The sequence below is a fragment of the Rana temporaria genome, chromosome 3, assembly GCF_905171775.1.
Source record: "Rana temporaria chromosome 3, aRanTem1.1, whole genome shotgun sequence".
Taxonomy (NCBI): domain Eukaryota; kingdom Metazoa; phylum Chordata; class Amphibia; order Anura; family Ranidae; genus Rana; species Rana temporaria.
In genome coordinates this window covers 217,812,095-217,832,292 of record NC_053491.1, presented here as the reverse complement: position 1 = coordinate 217,832,292, position 20,198 = coordinate 217,812,095, and the positions used below count along the sequence as shown (strand labels likewise).

The 20,198-nt window shown below is 43.6% G+C and overlaps 1 protein-coding gene across 1 annotated transcript in view; it reads left to right on the top strand.

Annotated features, from left to right (window-relative positions):
- The first annotated feature begins 2,849 nt into the window (after positions 1–2,849).
- Positions 2,850–20,198, top strand: part of C3H12orf75 (chromosome 3 C12orf75 homolog) — a 75,745-nt gene continuing 58,396 nt past the window's right edge. The window contains exon 1 of the mRNA XM_040344242.1: positions 2,850–3,003. Within this exon, the coding sequence (XP_040200176.1) occupies positions 2,973–3,003 (31 nt within the window). The 5' untranslated portion in view covers positions 2,850–2,972. The remainder of the gene's footprint in view (positions 3,004–20,198) is intronic.

Below are 20,198 nucleotides of genomic sequence, written 5' to 3'. Positions count from 1 at the left end.
TTCACCCCTGTTTTTACAAATACTGTAGCTGCTGACTTTTAATGTAAGGACACTTACCTGTCCAGGTATCCAGCAATTTCCGCACAGAACCAATTCATCAATCTGCGTAATTGCAAACACTCAGCTCATGAACATTTCATACTTACCTGCTCTGTGCAGTGCTTTTGCCTGCCTGCCGAGTGCCCCTAGAGCAAGCTCGCTCCCAAGCAGCTGCTCTGTGTGTCCATAAACACACAGAGCTTCAGCTTAGCCCCACCCCTCTCTGTCCTCATTGGCTGTGATTGACAGCAGTGGGAGCCAATGAGGAGGTAGATCAGTGTGCACATCACTGGATCGCAATGGTGCTCAGGTAAGAATTGTCCATAAACACACAGAGCTTCAGCTTAGCCCCACCCCTCTCTGTCCTCATTGGCTGTGATTGACAGCAGTGGGAGCCAATGAGGAGGTCGATCAGTGTGCACATCACTGGATCGCAATGGTGCTCAGGTAAGAATTGGGATGGGCTGCTGCACAGAGAAGGTTTTTACCTTCATGCATTAAATGCATGGAGGTAAAAAACCTTCAGCCTTTTGAACCACTTGCTAACTGGGCACATATACCCACTTCCTGCCCAGGCAAAATTTCAGCTTTCGGCACTGCTTCGCTTTAACTGACAATTGCGCGGTCGTGCGAAGTGGCTTCCAAACAAAATCGATGTCCTTTTTTTCCCCACAAATAGAGCTTTCTTTCGTGGTATTTGATCACCTCTGCGGTTTTTATTTTTTGCGCTATAAACAAAAAAAGAGCAACAATTTTGAAAAAAACACAGTATTTTTTTGCTATAATAAATATCCCATTTTGTTAACAAAAAAAAACTTTTTTTTTTTCTCAGTTTAGGCCGATACGTATTCTTCTGCATAACAATAAGCGTATAGTGATTGGTTTGCGCAAAAGTTATAGCGCCTACAAAATAGGGGACAGAATTATGAAAAAAAATATATAATTTTTTTTACTAGTAATGGCGGCGATCTGCGATATTTATTGAGACTGCGACATTATGGCGGACATAACGGACACTTTTGACACCTTTCTTGGGACCAGTCACATTTATACAACGATTAGTGCTATAAATATGCACTGATTACTGTATAAATGTGACTGGCAGGGAAGGGGTTAACACTAGGGGGCGAGGAAGGGGTTAAATGTGTTCCCTACTAGTGATTCTAATTGTGGGGGAAGGGGACTGACTGGGGGAGGTGACCGATCTGTGTCCCTATGTACAAGGGACACAGCATCGGTCTCCTCTCCCTGACAGGACGTGGATCTGTGTGTTTACACACACAGATCCCCATGCTTGTCTGTGTAATGGCCGATCGCGGGTACCCGGCGGACATCGCGGCCGCCAGGCACGCGCATCGGCACTGCAGTGACGCGGCGTGCGCATGCGCGTGCCGCCGACGGCGCTAGCGCGCCCCCCAGTGGCCGGAGGAGCCGAGGACATCAATGGACGTCCTCCCGGCATTTGAGAGCCACCTTGTGGCCGTATTTTGTCTATGGCTGGGAGGAATAGTGCCCCATCGTTGGTGTCAGTGGGGGGAATAGTGCCCTTTTGTTGGTGTCAGTGGGAGGAATGGTGCCCTTTTGTTGGTGTCAGTGGGAGGAATAGTGCCCCATCGTTGGTGTCAGTTGGAGGAATAGTGCCCTATGGTTGGTGTCAGTGGGAGGAATAGTGTCTTGTATCAATGAACGGAACAGTGCCCCAAGGGCAGGATAAAGACAAGTAAAGGGCAGCATCCGGCCCCTGGGCTGCAGTTTGGAGACCACTGATCTAGGGGGACTGGAGCAATGTCATGACATCACTTCCATCTAGGGTGGAAGTAACCATTTTTTTATTTAAATTAAAACATTTAAAGACCCCCCCCCCCCCCATCCCTCTGTGCTCGCGTGCAGAAGCCAATGCATATGGTATTGGGTTTGAGTAATGAGGAGGGTTGGCGTGGGGCAGTATGTACACGGCCATATTCAAGTACTACCACCAGACCTGTGTGACAGGCCCAGGCAGGGGGCTCACTCTGTTACTGATATGTCTAGTGCAGGGCCGATCCGCCCTATAGGCTCACTAGGGCCCCGCCTGGTGAGAAGTCATTTTCGCCCCCTCACCCCGCTTCTCAACTCGCTGGCTGCATGGGAGAAGAGGTAAGAAGTCAGCACCCCCTGCTTCTCAATTTAATGTAAGATGTCATTTCCGACAGCAGAACACGCCCTCCCCCCACTTCTCAACTTTCTTTAATGTGACATGTCACTGTCGTCAGCGCCCCCCGCTTCTCATTTTTAATGTGCCATATAATTTGCTTAGGGCCCCAGGGAGGTCAGGATCGGCACTGGTCTAGTGTGACACCACCATGGTGCCTCCACCTCAGTTGGCTATATTAGCAGCAAAGCCCTGATAGATACGGTTTACTGTTCTACTGCCCTGAGAAATGCCATGCAGCATGGGCATGTAGACATGAAGTGGCTGTAAGGAGGCTGCTGTAGATTAGCAGTAGCTGACAACGAGTGTATTACAGTATATAAGTATAAAAAGGCAATTGTTTCTGATATATAGTGCTTTAACAAAATAAATGTGAAGAGCTTCCACCTTTTTTCTCTCCAATATCTATGGGCTGCCCTAGCATGTCCCTTCCCTTTAACCCCTTTTGAAATCTAGTGACAGTGACTGCCTATTACTTGAAATAACCAGAGCTGCGCTCTTCCCAATCCTTCCCGCTCTAGGAAAGGGACCAATAGGCTTGACAGAAGGCGGAGTCCCCGAGCTGTGATTGGCCGGCCCCTCTATGCCACTTATATAGTATGCTGCCGCTGTAGTGCTCCGCTCTTCTTATCACTTCGTACTCTATTCATATACACAGAACTCCTCCGCCCCGCCGTACAGCGCTACACCACCGGCCCCGCTATACACAGCGCTTCTCTATCCTGTGCATTGGATATCCAGCATGGGCTGCAGCAATTCATCATCTGCGGGAGGTAAGAAGGCTCGGGGTGCATGCACAGCTGTGATAGGGAATAGAGCCTGGCATGATAGAGGAGGGCATACAGGCAGGGCATTGATCCTTGGGTGACAAGAGCAGACTCATTATAGGATTTCATATCACAATGTGCATACACCTGCATCTATTATTGTGTGGTGTCATCTAGGGACCTAACCACCTAATCACATTGATTGCATTGTACCCATCATAGACATCAACATCAGACCTGAGCACTTTGTGTGCGAAACGCGCCATCGCTCCTTATCCTGATACCTGTCTGCTTTGTACACAGACTTGTATTGATAAAGTTTGGTCACCCTACTCTTTGGATTTCTGTGAGCAGGAAGATCAGAAATTATTGCACCCTCAGGAAAGATGGAAGGGTCCTTTGCTGGAGGAAACATGAATGAGTGCGAATAGCGGCTGCGCTAAACGCCACTTCTGGACGTAGTAGCCTGTTCGCCCCTCTGTGCTAAAACTTCATACATACTGGAGGATTAGCTTCCGCCATTGGACGCAAAGGGGGTAATGGAGCGTGGAGCAATTCTGCATATAAACCGCCTTCCAAGTTTTATTGTCAAAGCTTAAAGTGGAGCTCTACCCAAAATGAAAGCTCTGCTTGTTTGCCCCCCTCCCCCCTTTGCTACCACATTTGGCACCTTTCAGGGGGGAGCGGAATACCGATTTTTTTGACAGATAATCGCTCCCACTTCTGGTGGACTTCACGGCGAAGTTCACACCCATTCCTTCCCCCGCCGCCAGGCCATTCACGAAGCGCAGCGCACTTCGCACACGCACAGTAGGGAACAGGCTTCACTGCCAGTTTCCCTTACAAGAAATGGCTGCGGCGGCACCCGAGAGCCGGTGAAAAATCGGCTGGGGTGCCGACATCGCGGGATCCCTGCATGTCCTAATATTTAAAGTCAGCAGCTGCAGCTACAGTATTTGTAGCTTCTGAATTAGAATTTTTGGTGGGGGGACTGGAGTGCTGCTTTAAAGCGGATGTTCCGCCCAAAAAAAATATTAAAAGCCAGCAGCTACAAATACTGCAGCTGCTGACTTTTAATATTAGGACACTTACCTGTCCTGGAGTCCAGCGGCGTCCGCAGCAGATGACGAGCGATCGCTCGTCACCCTGTTGCTCCCCCCTCCATCCACGCTGAGGGAACCAGGAAGTGAAGCGCTCCGGCTTCACTGCCCGGTTCCCTACGGCGCATGCGCGAGTCGCGCTGCGCCCGCCGATTGGCTCCCGCTGTGTCCTGGGAGCCGAGTGTTCCCAGCACACAACGGGGGGGGCGACGGGATGTGACGCAATGCCCGTCGCGACTTCACTTTAGGGTGGAGAACCGCTTTAACCACTTCCCATCCTGCGACGTACCAGTAAGTTGCTGGACTTTCGGTGGTTATACCGGGGTGATTCCAGCAGCTGGAGGCATCAGCGCAGCACCGTTGTTTTAGAGCTGATGGACGACTCTCTTGTAATAGCAACCAGAGCAGCTTACCAACCGATCGGTTGCTATTACAAGCAGTGGGAGGGGAGGTCCCCCCCCCACCACCTTCCACAGCTTGGGCTCTCCCATCCCACCAGGAGACCCAATCCATCAGCCAGTGTGTCCACCGGGATGGGCTTTGATTGGCTGTTCATAATAGTAAATAGAAGCGATGACATGACAACACTTCTGGTTTAATCAGCACCAGTTTTTGAAAATCGAAAACATTCAGAAACACCGATCTTGGTGCTTTAAATGCTTTTAAGTGCATAAGAGGGATCTGGGTTCTTATAGACCTCAGATCCCTCCATAAAGAGTACCTGTCACATGCCTATTGCTGTCACAAGGATGTTTACATTCCTCATGACAGCAATAACAGCAATCAAAAAACAAAAAAAAACTAAAGCAACAGTGTAAAAATAAATAAACAATTATTAAAAAATAAAATGAAAATCTAAAGTGCCCCTGTCCTCCCGTGTGCAAGCACAAACATGCGCTTTGGTCCTGCGTGCACACAAACAGCGAGCATCCCACACATATGAGGTATCACCGCTAACGTCAGGTCATGGGCAGTAATTCTAGCACTAGACCGTCTCTGTAAATCTAAAGTTGTAACCTGTAAAGGTTTTTTAAAGCATCGCCTATGGATAGCAACATTAACATAGTTTGTCGCCGTTACACGGGCGTGCACAGTTTTAAAGCGTGACATGTTTGGTATCTATTTACTCGACGTAACTTCATCTTTTGGACTTTGCAAACAAATTGGGTTATGTGTTGTGTTTTCTGCATTATAATTTTTTTTATTTTTTACCAAAACGTTGCGTTTAAAAAACTGCTGCGCAAATTCAGTGTGACATAAAAAATGACCTTTCCTTTTCAATCTGCAACCGCTGTAATTTTCTGTAAAATGCAGTAAGGCTACCTGGAGGTGTTCTGTACACAGAATGTGTACTGACCTGCCCCCCAGAAACATAATTTCCTGCTTGTGTGATTGGCTCATTGATTTTTTTCCAGAGATCTACACTTAGGGCTAGATTCAGAAAGCCCGCCGTAAGTGTCTGCGGGCGTAGCGTATCTCAGATACGCTACGCCGCCGTAACTTAGTGAGGCTGGGGCTGGATTCACAAAGAACCTGCGCCCTAGGTTACGGTGGCGTAGCGTACATCTGCCGGCGTAAGCGCGCCGAATTCAAATTCTGAAGAGGTGGGCGTGTTTTACGTAAATAAAACATGACCCCACGTAAATTATGTTTCTCACGAACGGCGCATGCGCCGGCCGTGAACGTATCCCAGTGCGCATGCTCCTAATCACGTCGCAAATAGTCAATTCTTTCGACGTGGACGTAATTTATGCAAAGCCCTATTCGCGAACGACTTACGCAAACAACGTAAACGACGCAAAATTTGACGCTGGCCCGACATCCATACTTAACATTGGCTATGCCTCATATAGCAGGAGCAGCGTTACGCCGGAAAAAGCCTTACGCAAACAACATAAAAAAATCCGCCAGGCGCACGTACGTTTCTGAATCGGCGTATCCAGCTCTTTTGCATATTCTACGCTGAAATCGTCGGAAGCATCACCTAGCGGCCAGCGTAAATATGCAACTAAGATACGACGGCGTAAGAAACTTACGCCAGTCGGATCTTAGCCTAATTTCGGCGTATCTTGCTTTCTGAATACAGAAAGAAGATACGCTGGCGCAGCTTTGAATTTACGAGGCGTATCAATAGATACGCCGGCGTAAATTCTTGCTAAATCTAGCCCTTAGTTTATAAGTCAGATATCAGGCATCCCCTGCAATAAAAATAAAATTTTTGGTGAGATACTCCCAATAGGAAATCGCGTCTAAAGGGATGCAGACCCTGAAGTTTCCTCATTAGAGCCCTGCAGGTGCAGCATCTGGTTGATAATTTAGAAACCACTCCCATTAGATTCACTTTACCAATGGACATAGACAAACACGCAGGGATTTCTTCAGAAAAACTGCAAAACAGTTTGTTAAAAAATCTCAGAATGTACATAGATCACCCAGAGGGGAATGTTTTTTTTTCTCAACAAAAGTGGAGTTACTCTTTAAATTAACAAGCTGAAGTTAGGCCAGCCATGCATGATTCAAAACTGTTAATGGGCAGGCTGAATGTACCAAGTTGATCGATCAACTTGGATCCAATCAGCCTGCCGGATTCACTTACGATTATTGCTAGTGACTGCTATAGCTGCTAGTGATAATCACAGTCTTCTCCCAGTGGGGACGGCTTCCTATCCAACCCCTGCAGGGGGCAGCCAATGGCTTGGCAGAAGGGATTTCCCTGTCAGCACTGCCTGTGTTGATGGGGAACCCGTGATTGCGGGAAAGAAATTTGCACCATGTACAGCTGACCTTAGAAGCTGATTGGCTACCATGTACAGCTGCAGCAGGTTTTGCACGCTTCAGTTTTAGTAAATCAACCCCAAACTGTCTGTATCAAGAGCGGGACAGAGCCCCCAACTGCATGAGTTAGGCTGGACATAGATGGATCAAAATTCAGCCAGTTCACAAGAAATTAGCCAAATTTCAATCTGTCTATGGGCAGGCTGGTTGTACTAAATTCGATCCATTTTTTTCCTGCGATCACTGCTGGCCGCTATAGCTGCTGACTGTGATTATTGTATTCTGATGGTAAGGAAACCTTCCGCTGTCAGAACACAATAACACAGTGGGAGGGATTCCTACATCAAAACTGACTAGAAATCAAGCAATTTCGTTCCTTCAACCCGTGGTTGAAGGAAAGAAAATTGTATAATGTATAGTTTGCTTGAAGTGGTTGTAAACCTCAGACATGAAACATGAACAAAACACATCCCTCTATGGTGTGTGCTTGTGTCAATCAAGAGCACTATGTGTCACTTCTGTCTGCTGCCTCGTTTCTCTGATATCAGCATGAATCACTTATGACACAGAGAGAAAAATGGTGACAGGGGAGGGATCTCCAACACACAGCCTGTGATTGATGGCCTCAGCTCTGTTCCTGTGTGCTGTGTGAAGGGGGGGGGGTCTCTTCCCTCCAATCAGCTCTCAGATCTCTCCTCACTGGGCTCTGTAGTGCGGGACTTCCGCTCTCTGCCCCCTATTTCTGACATCGCAGACAAGCTTTATAAATGAATTCTGGACTTTGAACAGATGTAGAGAAGAGAAGACTGTAGATAAACAGGTAAAACTTATGTAGGAGGATTTATTTAATCTCTGCATATCATCTGAGGCCAGTCACTTCTTGTGGTATATGAAAAGTTTTACAACCACTTTAAGACAAGCGGTTACATGCAGCAGGCAGTGGCACCCTCCATTGATTTGTATACGGTCCATAGCTGTCCGCACACAATGTGTGTATGGGGCTGATGCTAGATTATGACCAGCGGCTGCTTGTGTGGGTGAAGCCTGAGGCTGGGTTCACACCTATGCAAATTGGATGTGGGAGATTTTGCTCGCTTTGTTTCACATTTTGCTAGATTTTCTCCCCAAATAAAGTAAATGTTATATGAATAAATAAAATGTAAAATAAATACACAAAAAACTAAAAATCATTATAAATAAATAGAATAAATAATATGTAGTAATACATAATAATTAACCCCTAACCTTTAAAAAAAGTTAAAAAAATCTATTAAATGAATTATTAATAATAATAATAATAATAATAATAATAATAATAATAATAATAAACACCCCAAACAAATCAAAAATGATATAAATAATAATGTATTATTATTATTATTATTATTATTATTATTATTATTATTATTATTATTATTATTATTAATAATAATAGTGTGTTTAGTTATTTGGTGTTAAGGTGTATATTTATTATATTTACTACTATTATTATTATTTTTATGACAAAATTATAAGGGTTAATTATTTATTTGGCTATTATTACATAGTATTATATTTATGATTTTTTTTATTTGTGTATTTATTAATTTATTATTATTATTATTATTATTATTATTATTATTATTATTATTGTTAGTTGTAGTAGTATTAAAAACCCTGACCCTAACAAAAATAAATAATAATAAGACAATAAATAAAATATTAACCCCTAATCATAATCCTAAATCTGATCTAACCTTGACAAAAAAATGAAATAAAAACAAATTATTAATAAAAATTAAAATAGAAATAAAGAGACTGCCCTGTCTCTCCTCCGCTCTCCCCTATAGGGAATCGGATGAATACGGACCATCTGTCCGTATTCATCCGATCCGTTCCGCCAGACGGAAGAAAAATAGACGGAACTTTGCGGACGCGGATCGCTACGGACGTTAGCGGATGCATCATCCACTAACGTCTGCAATCCCATAGGGATACATTAAAAGTACGTTAACGGACTTGTAATAAACGGTCCGTTCGTCCGCACGTGTAAAAGGGCTCTTAGGCTCCATTCACACCAGATATGGTGGGACTGTGCTGGGCGCTCATTCCAGGCCAGTCCCACTGCATGACGAAGCAAAATTCCTTGACTCCTGTGTGCCTGTATCTCACCACTGCTTAGTTGTGGTGTGCGGACACAGTGCGCTGAAAAAGAGTAGTGCTCCACCAGTTGAACTCTATGAAATATCTGAAATGTTTGTTTTAAAAAAAAAGGAATCGGTGCGGTACAGAGCAATGATTCCCACTGGACCGCACCGCACACCAGGCGCTGCACATCGTTTTCCTCGACGAGTTCCTTGTCAGGCTTGTGGAGAAACTCGACAAGCTTGCTTTGCGTACACATGGTCAAAACCAAATCTCCTCGTTCTCAAACGCGGTGACGTACAACACATACGACGGCTGGGGAAGTTCGATTCCACTGGCACAACCCTTGGGGCTGCTTTTGCTAATCTCATGTTACTGCGTGTTAAGTAAAAGTTTGGTAAGAGACGATTTGCACTTTTCAGTCTGTTACAGCGTGACAAATGTGCTATCTCCATTACAAGCGCTACTTTTACCGAAGGTGCGCTCACGTCTCATACTTTATTCTGAGCATGCGCGGGTTTCTTAGCATACACACGATCGTGTTTCTCGTCGAAAACCAGCCCGACGAGGAACACAACGAGGAAATTGAGACTCCCGTCGAGGAATCTTGTTCTCTTTTTTCCTCGTCGAGTTCCTCGACAGTTTTCTCAATGAAAAACATACACGCGACCATTTTCCTCTGCAAAAAAAAGCTCTCCCACCAAGTTTCTTGATGGATTCTGTCAAGAAAAACGGTCGTGTGTACGAGGCCTCATACAGAATACCCAAATGGGTCCGTGTGCATAAGCCCATATAACACGTGTAGAAATGGATCTTGTGTTTGTACCCCCCATCATGTTTATTTTCTTACATTGAAATTGCTGACTGTGATGAAAGGCCCAGTATGGTGATGGATTGATGTGCTTGGAAAATAAAGCAAGTTAAATCAGACGAGATAATCTGCTTTCTTTTCTGTTGCTGCTCATTACACAATACAGACTTTGGACTTGTCTGAGAGCAGTTCTGACAATGCTGTTCAACTATGCAGTATAATAGATATACCCGGTATCATAAACTAAGCTTGCTGGTGTCTGTGGGGACAGTGAGACTGCTTTACTACACGAGTTGGGAATGTTCCCACAATAAATTGTCTGAAGATTCACAATCATATGCACAAGAAAGAAGTAAACATGGATTTCTTTTTCACATTTTTGGATACTTAAAGGAAATCTTCAATTTATTGTGGGAACATTCTCAAATCCTTCAGGGCCTTGTTGTTTTATAGTGCATACATAGAAAACAATTGTTTTCTACATGCCCTTGTGAAGACAGTATGATTGTGCCCTAAAACTCTGGGGGGAAAAAATGGGCATGCTGATTTTTGTCAAGAAGCATTGCAGTGCAGAGATGGGAATACACAGAATTTTTATCATTCAGAAGTTGGACAAAGCATTGTAATGTATGCCAGGGCTTGACAAATTTGCTTTGAACATAGGAGCCAGCTAAAATAGTTAAAGAGGAGTTTCACCCAAATTTGGAACTTCCTCTTAACCCACTCCTCTCCCCCTTACATGCCACATTTGGCATGTAATTTTTTTGGGGGGGGGAGTGGGGGCTTCAGGAAGAGTGGGACTTCCTGTCCCACTTCCTCCTTCCTGTAGGCGACTAAGCTTAATCGCCTACAGGAAGGGGCTGCTGTAGGCGATCGCCTAGGACACGTCACAGGTCCTAGGCGATCTCCTGGCCAATTGCACGGCGCAGCGCCTGGCCGCGCTGCTCGCGCATGCGCAGTGCCGCTCGCGCATGCGCAGTGGGGGCCCGGCCGTGAAGCCGAAAGCTGTCACGGCCAGGTGCCCACACTGAGAATGAAGACGCCGGCCGGGGAGGGGGGGAGAGGAGCAGAGCCCCGGCCGGCGCGTCGCTGGAGCAGGTAGATGTCTGTTTATTAAAAGCCAGCAGCTACACTTTTTGTAGCTGCTGACTTTTAATAAACATACAAATTGGCTGGAACTCCCCTTTAAGAACCACTTTTTTGCACGTGCACAGCGATATGTAACGTGTGTTGCAATCAACGTTTTCATACTTGGATGTCTTTTAAAGTCTACAATGCGGGTGGGGGGTGCTATTACCCACGTGTGTGGAAGCAATTGGGTGGCAGTGGAACCACCCGAATGCTTCCACCTCACAAGTGAGCCCTGCTGCTTGCCCGGGCAAAATGTAGAAAAAAAATTCCTGCCCAGCGCCAGGAACTGCATGTCCTTGGTATCGGGCAATACAAATTGTGCGTCCCTGCAACAGTGAATGGGCTGACAAAAGCCCAGGCGCCAGGACGCAATTTCTAGATGCCGTGGTGACCTGGCACCTGGGATTTGTCTAGGGCCGAAACAACTAATCGATTAATCGACAACTAATCGATTAATTTCATAATCGATTAATATTTTCATAATCGATCAATCGGCCAGTAACATAATGGGGTTAAAAAAAAAATATATCCCTTTATAGTACAAAAAGAGCAAATTGCTACTGTAAATATTACTTTCACTGTACCACAGTAAAAAATTAACCCCTTACAGTAGCAATTATTTGTTCTTTTTTACAAATTTTAGTCTTTTTTACCCCATTATGTTACTAAACATCTCAGGCCTGGGTCACACCTCTGTGTTTTTTGGTGCTTTTTGCAGAAACACACTACAGTTCATTTACATTGTTTCCTATGGGACACGTTAACATCCATGCTTTTTTCAGCTGCTGCATATTTGGAAAGGGCAAGGACTTTTTTTAATGCACACCTGTGCTATTTTGTTTTTTTTGGTTCAATATACTTCAATGGAGAAGCTGCAGAAAAGCATGTAATAATTTTTTTGCAGCAATTTGTGTTTTTTTAATATACCCAACAACAAATTGGCCCAAAAAAATCAAAAAATGCAAATCGCAGCAAAATTACTTTTTTTAAGGTTATTAATCGATTAATCGAAACAATAATCGGCCAACTAATTGATTATGAAAATAATGGTTAGTTGCAGCCCTAGATTTGTTAAGCCTTGTCTTGGACATTTATGAATTGGAGGAAAGGAGGACATTTTTTTTTTTAGGGAAAGAGGAATAAAGGTCACCCAAAGCTGGGGTTTTTGTTTTTTGATGAATACAGCAATAATTCCTTACATGGCGACTTTCCCTGATTTTTTTTTAGTTGATTTTGACTTGTGGAAAATGCGCCACAAGTAGTAGGAATACTACAAATGAATGGGCTGCTGTGCCTGTGCAAACCGCGTCCTGCAGAGCTGCACAGATATGAACCGAGCCCCAGGCCTCATGCACATGTTTATATGAATGTACACTCCAAATCTGTTTATTTCTGCAATAACTCTTTTCTGCAGAAAAAATGCCTCTAATGCCATGTATGTAGGCGTGTTTATGTGCATATGATGTTAAAGTGATATTTTTTTAATTTAAAATAACAAACATCTACTTACCTGCTCTGTTCAGTGGTTTTGCGCAGTTCCGATCCTCTTCTCAGGTCCCCCACCGATGCTTCTTGCCCTTCTCTCCTGCCTAGTGCCCCTATAACACGCAGCTTGCTATGGGGCAACTGAAGCCTCGCTCCTGAGCTGCTGCTCCATGTGTCCATTCACACACATGGTTTGGCCCTGTCCCCCGCTCTATCCTCATTGGCTCACTGGCTGTGATTTACAGTAGCGGGAGCCAATAGCTACAGCTGCTGTCTCAGCCAGTTAGGAGGGAGAAACCTGGGAGAACCAAGGCTCTTGTGCACATCACTGGATTGAGATGGGGCTCTGGAAAGTTTTTAGGGGTGGGGGGGCCGAATAGAATGCATGAAGGTAAAAAATCTTGAGCCTTTAAAACCACTTTAAACATAACTGCATTCTAATGGCCAAAATATTCATTTTTTCTTGCCATTGGAATACATTTATGCTCATATGTGCACTTCTATGACATTTACACACATATAGTACAGACCAAAAGTTTGGACACACCTTCTCATTCAAAGAGTTTTCTTTATTTTTATGACTATGAAAATTGTAGATTCACACTGAAGGCATCAAAACTAAATATAAAAATAAATAAAATATATTTTATATTCTAGGTTCTTCAAAGTAGCCACCTTTTGCTTTGATTACTGCTTTGCACACTCTTGGCATTCTCAAGGGGTAGTCACCTGGCGCAGCACCCCATCACTCTCCTTCTTGGTCAAATAGCCCTTATACAGCCTGGAGGTGTGTTTGGGGTCATTGTCCTGTTGAAAAATAAATGATGGTCCAACTAAACGCAAACCGGATGGAATAGCATGCCGCTGCAAGATGCTGTGGTAGCCATGCTGGTTCAGTATGCCTTCAATTTTGAATAAATCCCCAACAGTGTCACCAGCAAAGCACCCCCACACCATCACACCTCCTCCTCCATGCTTCACGGTGGGAACCAGGCATGTAGAGTCCATCCGTTCACCTTTTCTGTGTCGCACAAAGACACGGGGGTTGGAACCAAAGATCTCAAGTTTGGACTCATCAGACCAAAGCACAGATTTCCACTGGTCTAATTTGTACATTCCTTGTGTTCTTTAGCCCAAACAAGTCTCTTCTGCTTGTTGCCTTTCTCTAGCAGTGGTTTCCTAGCAGATATTCTACCATGAAGGCCTGATTCACACAGTCTCCTCTTACCAGTTCTAGAGATGTGTCTGCTGCAAAAGGTAAGAACCTAGAATATGAAATATATTTTCAGTTGTTTCACACTTTTTTGTTATGTATAATTCCACATGTGTTAATTTATAGTTTTGATGCCTTCAGTGTGAATCTACAATTTTCATAGTCGTGAAAATAAAGAAAACTCTTTGATTGAGAAGGTGTGTCCAAACTTTTGGTCTGTACACATGTAAATTATGCTCATAAGCCCCTCTCAGAAAGCAACTTTGATGCTTTTGTTTTTTAGACTCTAAATGCTGCTCTTAAAATACTGATCTAAACGCCTTAATGTGCATGGCCACATATGTTAATCTAGGAGTACTTACTGTATGTGGCATTAAAAAACAAGTATGTACAACTGTAAAAGCTGTGATTTTTATGCATCTAAAGCCTCGTACACACGATTGGACATCAAACAAACTTTCCCTTGGATTTTTGTCCGAAGGGAGTTGTCCGGTCACACCCATAGCATACACACGCTCAGACTTTTTCGGCAACAAACACGAACGTAGTGACGTTTCAACGTACTGACGAGAGTTTAAAAGAGGAAGTTCAATTCTCCGGCGTCACCCTTTGGGCTCCTTCTGCTAATCCAAAGTTAGTAGAGGTTTTGTCTGTGTGCATTCGCGATTTTCAGTTTCGTGCAATTTTGTTCGTTTCTGAACGTCCGTTCGTCAAGCAGACATGTTGCACAATGGGGTTGTGCTAACTTGACCCACAAAAAATATAGAAATATGTTTGATTCATATAACCAAAATACACTAATCCAAAGTAAAGACATTTGTTTTTACTCCGTCAGTATCACCACCAAAGCAGCTTTTAGTATTATTACATTATAAAGAAGAAGAGAATGTGCGCTGCTTTTCTTGATTTCAGAACTTGCCGCGTCACGAATGTGCTCTTTCAAATACGAACGCTAGTTTTACCAGACAGAACGCTTCCGGCTGGTCTTTGCTTCTGAGCATGCGCGTTTGTACTTTTTACAATAGTCCGATTGCTTGCTGTACACACGGTCGGACTAGGCACCATCGGACTCTTGTTGACGTAAAGTTTGTCCGTTTGCAGACCTAACTTTTTGTCCGATGAAACCCGTAAAAGTTTGTCCGATGGAGCGTATACACAGTCTGACTATTTTGAAAACTTGCTCATTTTGAAGTTTGTTGACAAAAAGTCAGACCGTGTGTATGGGCCTTAGCCTAGGTTCACACTGCTGCGAATTCAAAATCGCGGTAAAATGCACGATTTTACCGCGATTTCGCGGCTGCGATTTTGCCGCGATTTCGGCCGCAATTTAATGTAAATCGCGGCCCGAAATCGCAAAAAGTAGTACAGGAACTACTTTTTGAAATCGCAGATGCGGCGTCGCACTGATTAGGACAGTGCCATTGCCGCCGATTTGAGATGCGATTTGACATGTCAAATCGCATCTCAAATCGTTCCAAATCATACCCAGTGTGAACCAGGGCTTAAGACTGAAAAAATCTCCTGGTGCAAAATCTCTCTTTATTGGTGCGCTGTGTTAAAAATTCTACAATTTTCTGTTGTTCATATGAAGACCATTCAAAATGTATGGGCTGCCTTAATGCAACACCTTAACTAGAGCTGCACGATTCTGGCCAAAATCAGAATCACACATTTTTTGTTTAGAATAAAGATCACGATTCTCGTGGCACAACATCATCTTTCATATTATACAAAAAAATTGCGCTAACTTTACGGTTTAGTTATTTTTTTTTTATTAACTAAAGTGTATTTTTTTTCCAAGAATTGCAATTGAAAGACCGCAGACTTTCCCCACTGAAGTCAGCTAGTGAACAGACAAGGAATGACCCCAAGGTTAATAAGTGATGAAGGGCCAGATTCACAGAAGAAATACACCGGAGTATCTACTGATACGCCGGCGTATTTTCAAATTTGCAGCGTCGTATTTTTAGTTTGAATCCTCAAAACAAGATACGACGGCTTTTGGCTTCGATCCGACAGGCGTACGGCTTCGTACGCCTTCGGATCGTAGGTGTAATACTTCGGCGCCCGCTGGGTGGAGTTCACGTCGTTTTCTGCGTCGGGTATGCTAATTAGATTTTTCCGGCGATTCACAAAGGTACGCGCGGCCGTCGCATTCTCTTACGTCGTCGCTAGTCGGCTTTTCCCGGCGTATAGTTAAAGCTGCTATTTTGTGGCGTATAGATAGACGTCCCATGTTAAAGTATGGCCGTCGTTCCCACGTCAAATTAAATTTTTTTTTTTTTGCGTAAGTCGTCCGTGAATAGGAAAGGACGTAACTCACGTCTACGTTCAAAAAATGACGTCGGTGCGACGTCATTTCGGGCAAAACAAGGTGGGAAATGTCAAAACAGAGCATGCGCAGTACGTTTGGCGTGGGAACGCGCCTAATTTAAATGATCAACGCCCCATTTGAATTAGGCGGGCTTGCGCGGGAGGGATTTACGCTACGCCTCCGCAACTTTACAGGCAAGTACTTTGTGAATCAAGCACTTGCCCGTAAAACTTGCGGCGGTGTAACGTAAATGCTATACGTTACGCCGCCGCAAATGTCTGTGAATCTGGCCCGAAGTTTCTGCATTTGCCAGTTCCACTGTATTCTGTTTAACATGCCAATTTTTCCCAAATAAAACTCAGTATACATACATGATATTAATCCTTGTATACTCATCGTTTCTGGCATCTTTGCTGTTCAGGGATTTTTAACCACTTTAAGAACAGGCCTTTTCTGACACTTTTTGTGCTTTTTACTTTTTTACTTTTTTTTTTTACTTTTTTTTGCTAGAAAATTACTTAGGACCCCTAAACATTATATATACACAGTATCTTACACAAGTGAGTACACCCCTCACATTTTTGTGTGTATATATATATATATATATATATATATATATATATATATTGAAAAAATTACACTTTGCTACAATGTAATTTAGTGAGTGTACAGCTTGTATAACAGTAAATTTGTTGTCCCCTCAAAATAACTCCACTTCTTTTGGTTGACCATGGCGAAGTCTGTTCTGAGTGGAACCTCCTGTTAAACCGCTGTATGATCTTGGCCACCGTGTTGCAGCTCAGTTTCAGGGTCTTGGCAATCTTCTTATAGCCTAGGCCATCTTTATGTAGAGCAACAGTTCTTTTTTTCAGATCCTTTAGAGAGTTTTTTGCCATGAGGTGCCATGTTGAACTTCCAGTGACCAGTATGAGAGAGTGAGAGAGGGATAACACCAAATTTAACACACCTGCTCCCCATTCACACCTGAGACCTTGTAACACTAACAAGTCACATGACCCCGTGGAGGGAAAATGGCCAATTGGGCCCAATTTGGACATTTTCACTTCGGGTTATACTCAATTTTGTTGCCAGCGGTTTAGACATTAACCTGCCTAGCGGTATTCCCGAGTCTGGCTCTGGGTGAATTTTACATACCAAAAGCGGTAACCCCGAGCCAGACTCAGGATCGCGTTGCAGGATACAGGGGAAGTTACTTACCTTGTCCCTGGATCCTGCGATGTGTCCCCGCTGTGTGTGCGCGAGCTGTCATCTCACTCGATTCACACACTGGTGACTGCCGAGTGCCGTCGAGCTCCGTTCCCGAGCTGCGCGACGCACGGGAGGAGTTCGGCGCCAAATTCAAAAAAGTAAAAACACAGTATAGATACCAGGGCTGTGGAGTTGGTAGATAAATGTTCCGACTCCGACTCCTCAGTTTTATGTACTTCCGACTCCGACTCCCCAACTCCGACTCCTCTGTATTAATATGCGAATGTATTTTATACATTCCTTGAGGGAAAGAAACGCAAGCTACCACAGGACTACTGGCTGGGAAGCCAACAGTCTACTGTATTGCACAGTTTAAGCAAAAGACAAACACAATGAAAACAATCAAGTGGCTGGATAGTAGCAGCAGGCATAAACATCAGGAACAGGATCTTTACCAGTTCAAAAATACAAACCACATTATTTGGTTGTTTTAGAACAAAAACAAAGCTTATCTATAATGAACCAAAAACAAAATCTGTAAAACCTAGAAATGGTTTATATTAATCTTGAAATGTAGTTATAGGCTTAGCAAATGCAAATCAATTCAATGTAGAGTTCTAAGGAAGAGAATTGCCTCTGCCAGATCCTCTTTCATAGAGGCTCTTAAGTCAGACTTTATTATTTTTAGGGCTGAAAATAATCTTTCGACACTGACTTGGGTGGGTGGCATTGCAGTAACTTTTCTGGCCACATCACTAACGATCTCTGGATAAACAAGGATGGCTTCTTCAACAGTAAGTTTTGATGAGCGATCATACTTTTCAACTTCTTTTAGTGCTTTATAAAACTCATGTTGGAATTTTTTTATTTGGACACTTACTGGCTCTCTAACATGCGTTCCCTGTAAAAGCAGAACACAACACTATGGAAAGTATAAGTATTGCAGCTCCTAATTGTGCGTTGCGTGCCATATAGTGAAGCACATGAAAAGCATGCTTCTTCACGGTCACTTAACGTGTTCGTTTTGCGGTTACGTGAGGCACTGCATGCATTGGTCTTTATTCTTACAGTAGAGAAGTCATTAATTATAACTTTTTGTGAATTGGGACATTTAACTTGCTTTTTTTTTATTTTTTTTATTCCAATCTAAATTTAGTAGGAGTTGGAGTCGGTGCATTGTTTGCCGACTCCGACTCCAGGTACCCAAAATTTCCCCCGACTCCGACTCCTCGACGCCGACTCCGACTCCACAGCCCTGATAGATACAGTATACTGTAATCTTACAGATTACAGTACTGTATCAAATAATTACACACCCCTTTGTCCCTAGTGGTCTGTCCAGTGTCCTGCATGCAGTTTTATATAATAAAAACTGTTCTTTCTGCCTGGAAACTGTAGATTGTCCATAGCAACCAAAAGTGTCCCTTTATGTCAAAAGTGGTTTTAGAACAGCTAGAAAACAGCGATAATAAATTAGAATCACTTGCAGAATTGAGCGATAGCGATTTGTGGGGAAATTCGTCATCAAACAGTAAAAGTAATGACAGCGACAATTCTGCAACTGAGCAAATTTGTTTTTGATTTGATTACATTATTGAATAATTTTTATTATAATTACATTATTATTTGTTATAATTATTTATAGTTATTTATTATATTATAATTTATGATTTTGTGTTTCAAACTTTATGATACCCGGGATGTTTACTAGACTCTTGTTTGGACAGATTTAAAGCAGAGTTCCACCCAAACACGTGACAGGTCCCAGGCGATCGCCTGTCCAATTGCATGGCGCGGCGCCGCTCGTGCATGCGCAGTGACGCTCGCGCATGCGCAGTGGGTGCCCGGCCGTGAAGCCGAAAGCTGTCACGGCCGGGTGCCGGAACGCTGGAACGTGGAGCAGGTGAGTGTCTGTTTATTAAAAGCTAGCAGCTACACTTTTTGGAGCTGCTGACTTTTAATAAACATAAAAACTGACTGGAAGACCCCTTTAAAGTGGTTGTAAACCCCGCTTTTTGACCTTTACCTACAGGTAAGCCTATGATAAGGCTTACCTGTAGGTATAAAGAATATCTCCTAAACCTGTACGGTTTAGGAGATATTCCCCTGGCAATGCGCCGCTGATTGCAGCGGCGCATGCGCAGGGGGGATCCTCGGCTGAAGGGCCGGCCGCTGCGCGGGAGTGACGTCATCGCCACTCCAGCCAATCACAGCGCTGGAGCGGCGATACCCGGAAGACACGCCGAGTCAAGATGACATCTCGCTCGGCGTGGACCAGGTAAGTTCTCTTCTCCTCGTTCCGAAGTAATTCCTAAGAATTGCAGGCCTACAATATAAAACACCAAATTTCCATGCAAAATAATGGTACTGCTTTCAGCACCAAAAATCTGAATCATACCGCCAGGGAGATTAATGGCTGGGTGTTGAGTTATTTTGAGGGGACAGCAAATTTACACTGTTATACAAGCTGTACACTCACTACATTACATTGTAGCAAAGTGTCGTTATAATAAAATATTTACAAAAATGAGAGGGGCGTACTCACTTTTGTGAGATACTGTGGGTTATTTACTGTATTTATTGGCGTATAACACTCACTTTTTTACCCTGAAAATAGAGGGTAAACTGTGCCTGCGTACTATACGCAGGGGGCTGTGGAAAGTTTTATTCCTGAAACTTCCCTCCTAAAGTTAGGGTGCGTGTTATACGCCTGTGCGTGTTATACGCCGATAAATACGGTACTAAAGGCAAATCCAATTTGCACTACAAGTTGATTTTTAGGAGCTTTATTTTCCTCACAGAGGGGCCTGTTCACTTTTTTTTTATTGTTTCTGCAACTTAAAAAAATCTATGACACTTTGGCTGAATAATTGGTCAATGACAGTTTTAATCACACATTAAAAATATATATATGTGCCACATAAGCAGAATTTAGTCACTTTGCCCTTGTCCTGTGGTTGCTTTATTTAGCAAGCTCCTAAATGAAGTTACATTGCCTTTGTATCCCTCTTTGTATGCTTTCCATAGTAGAGGTTATCT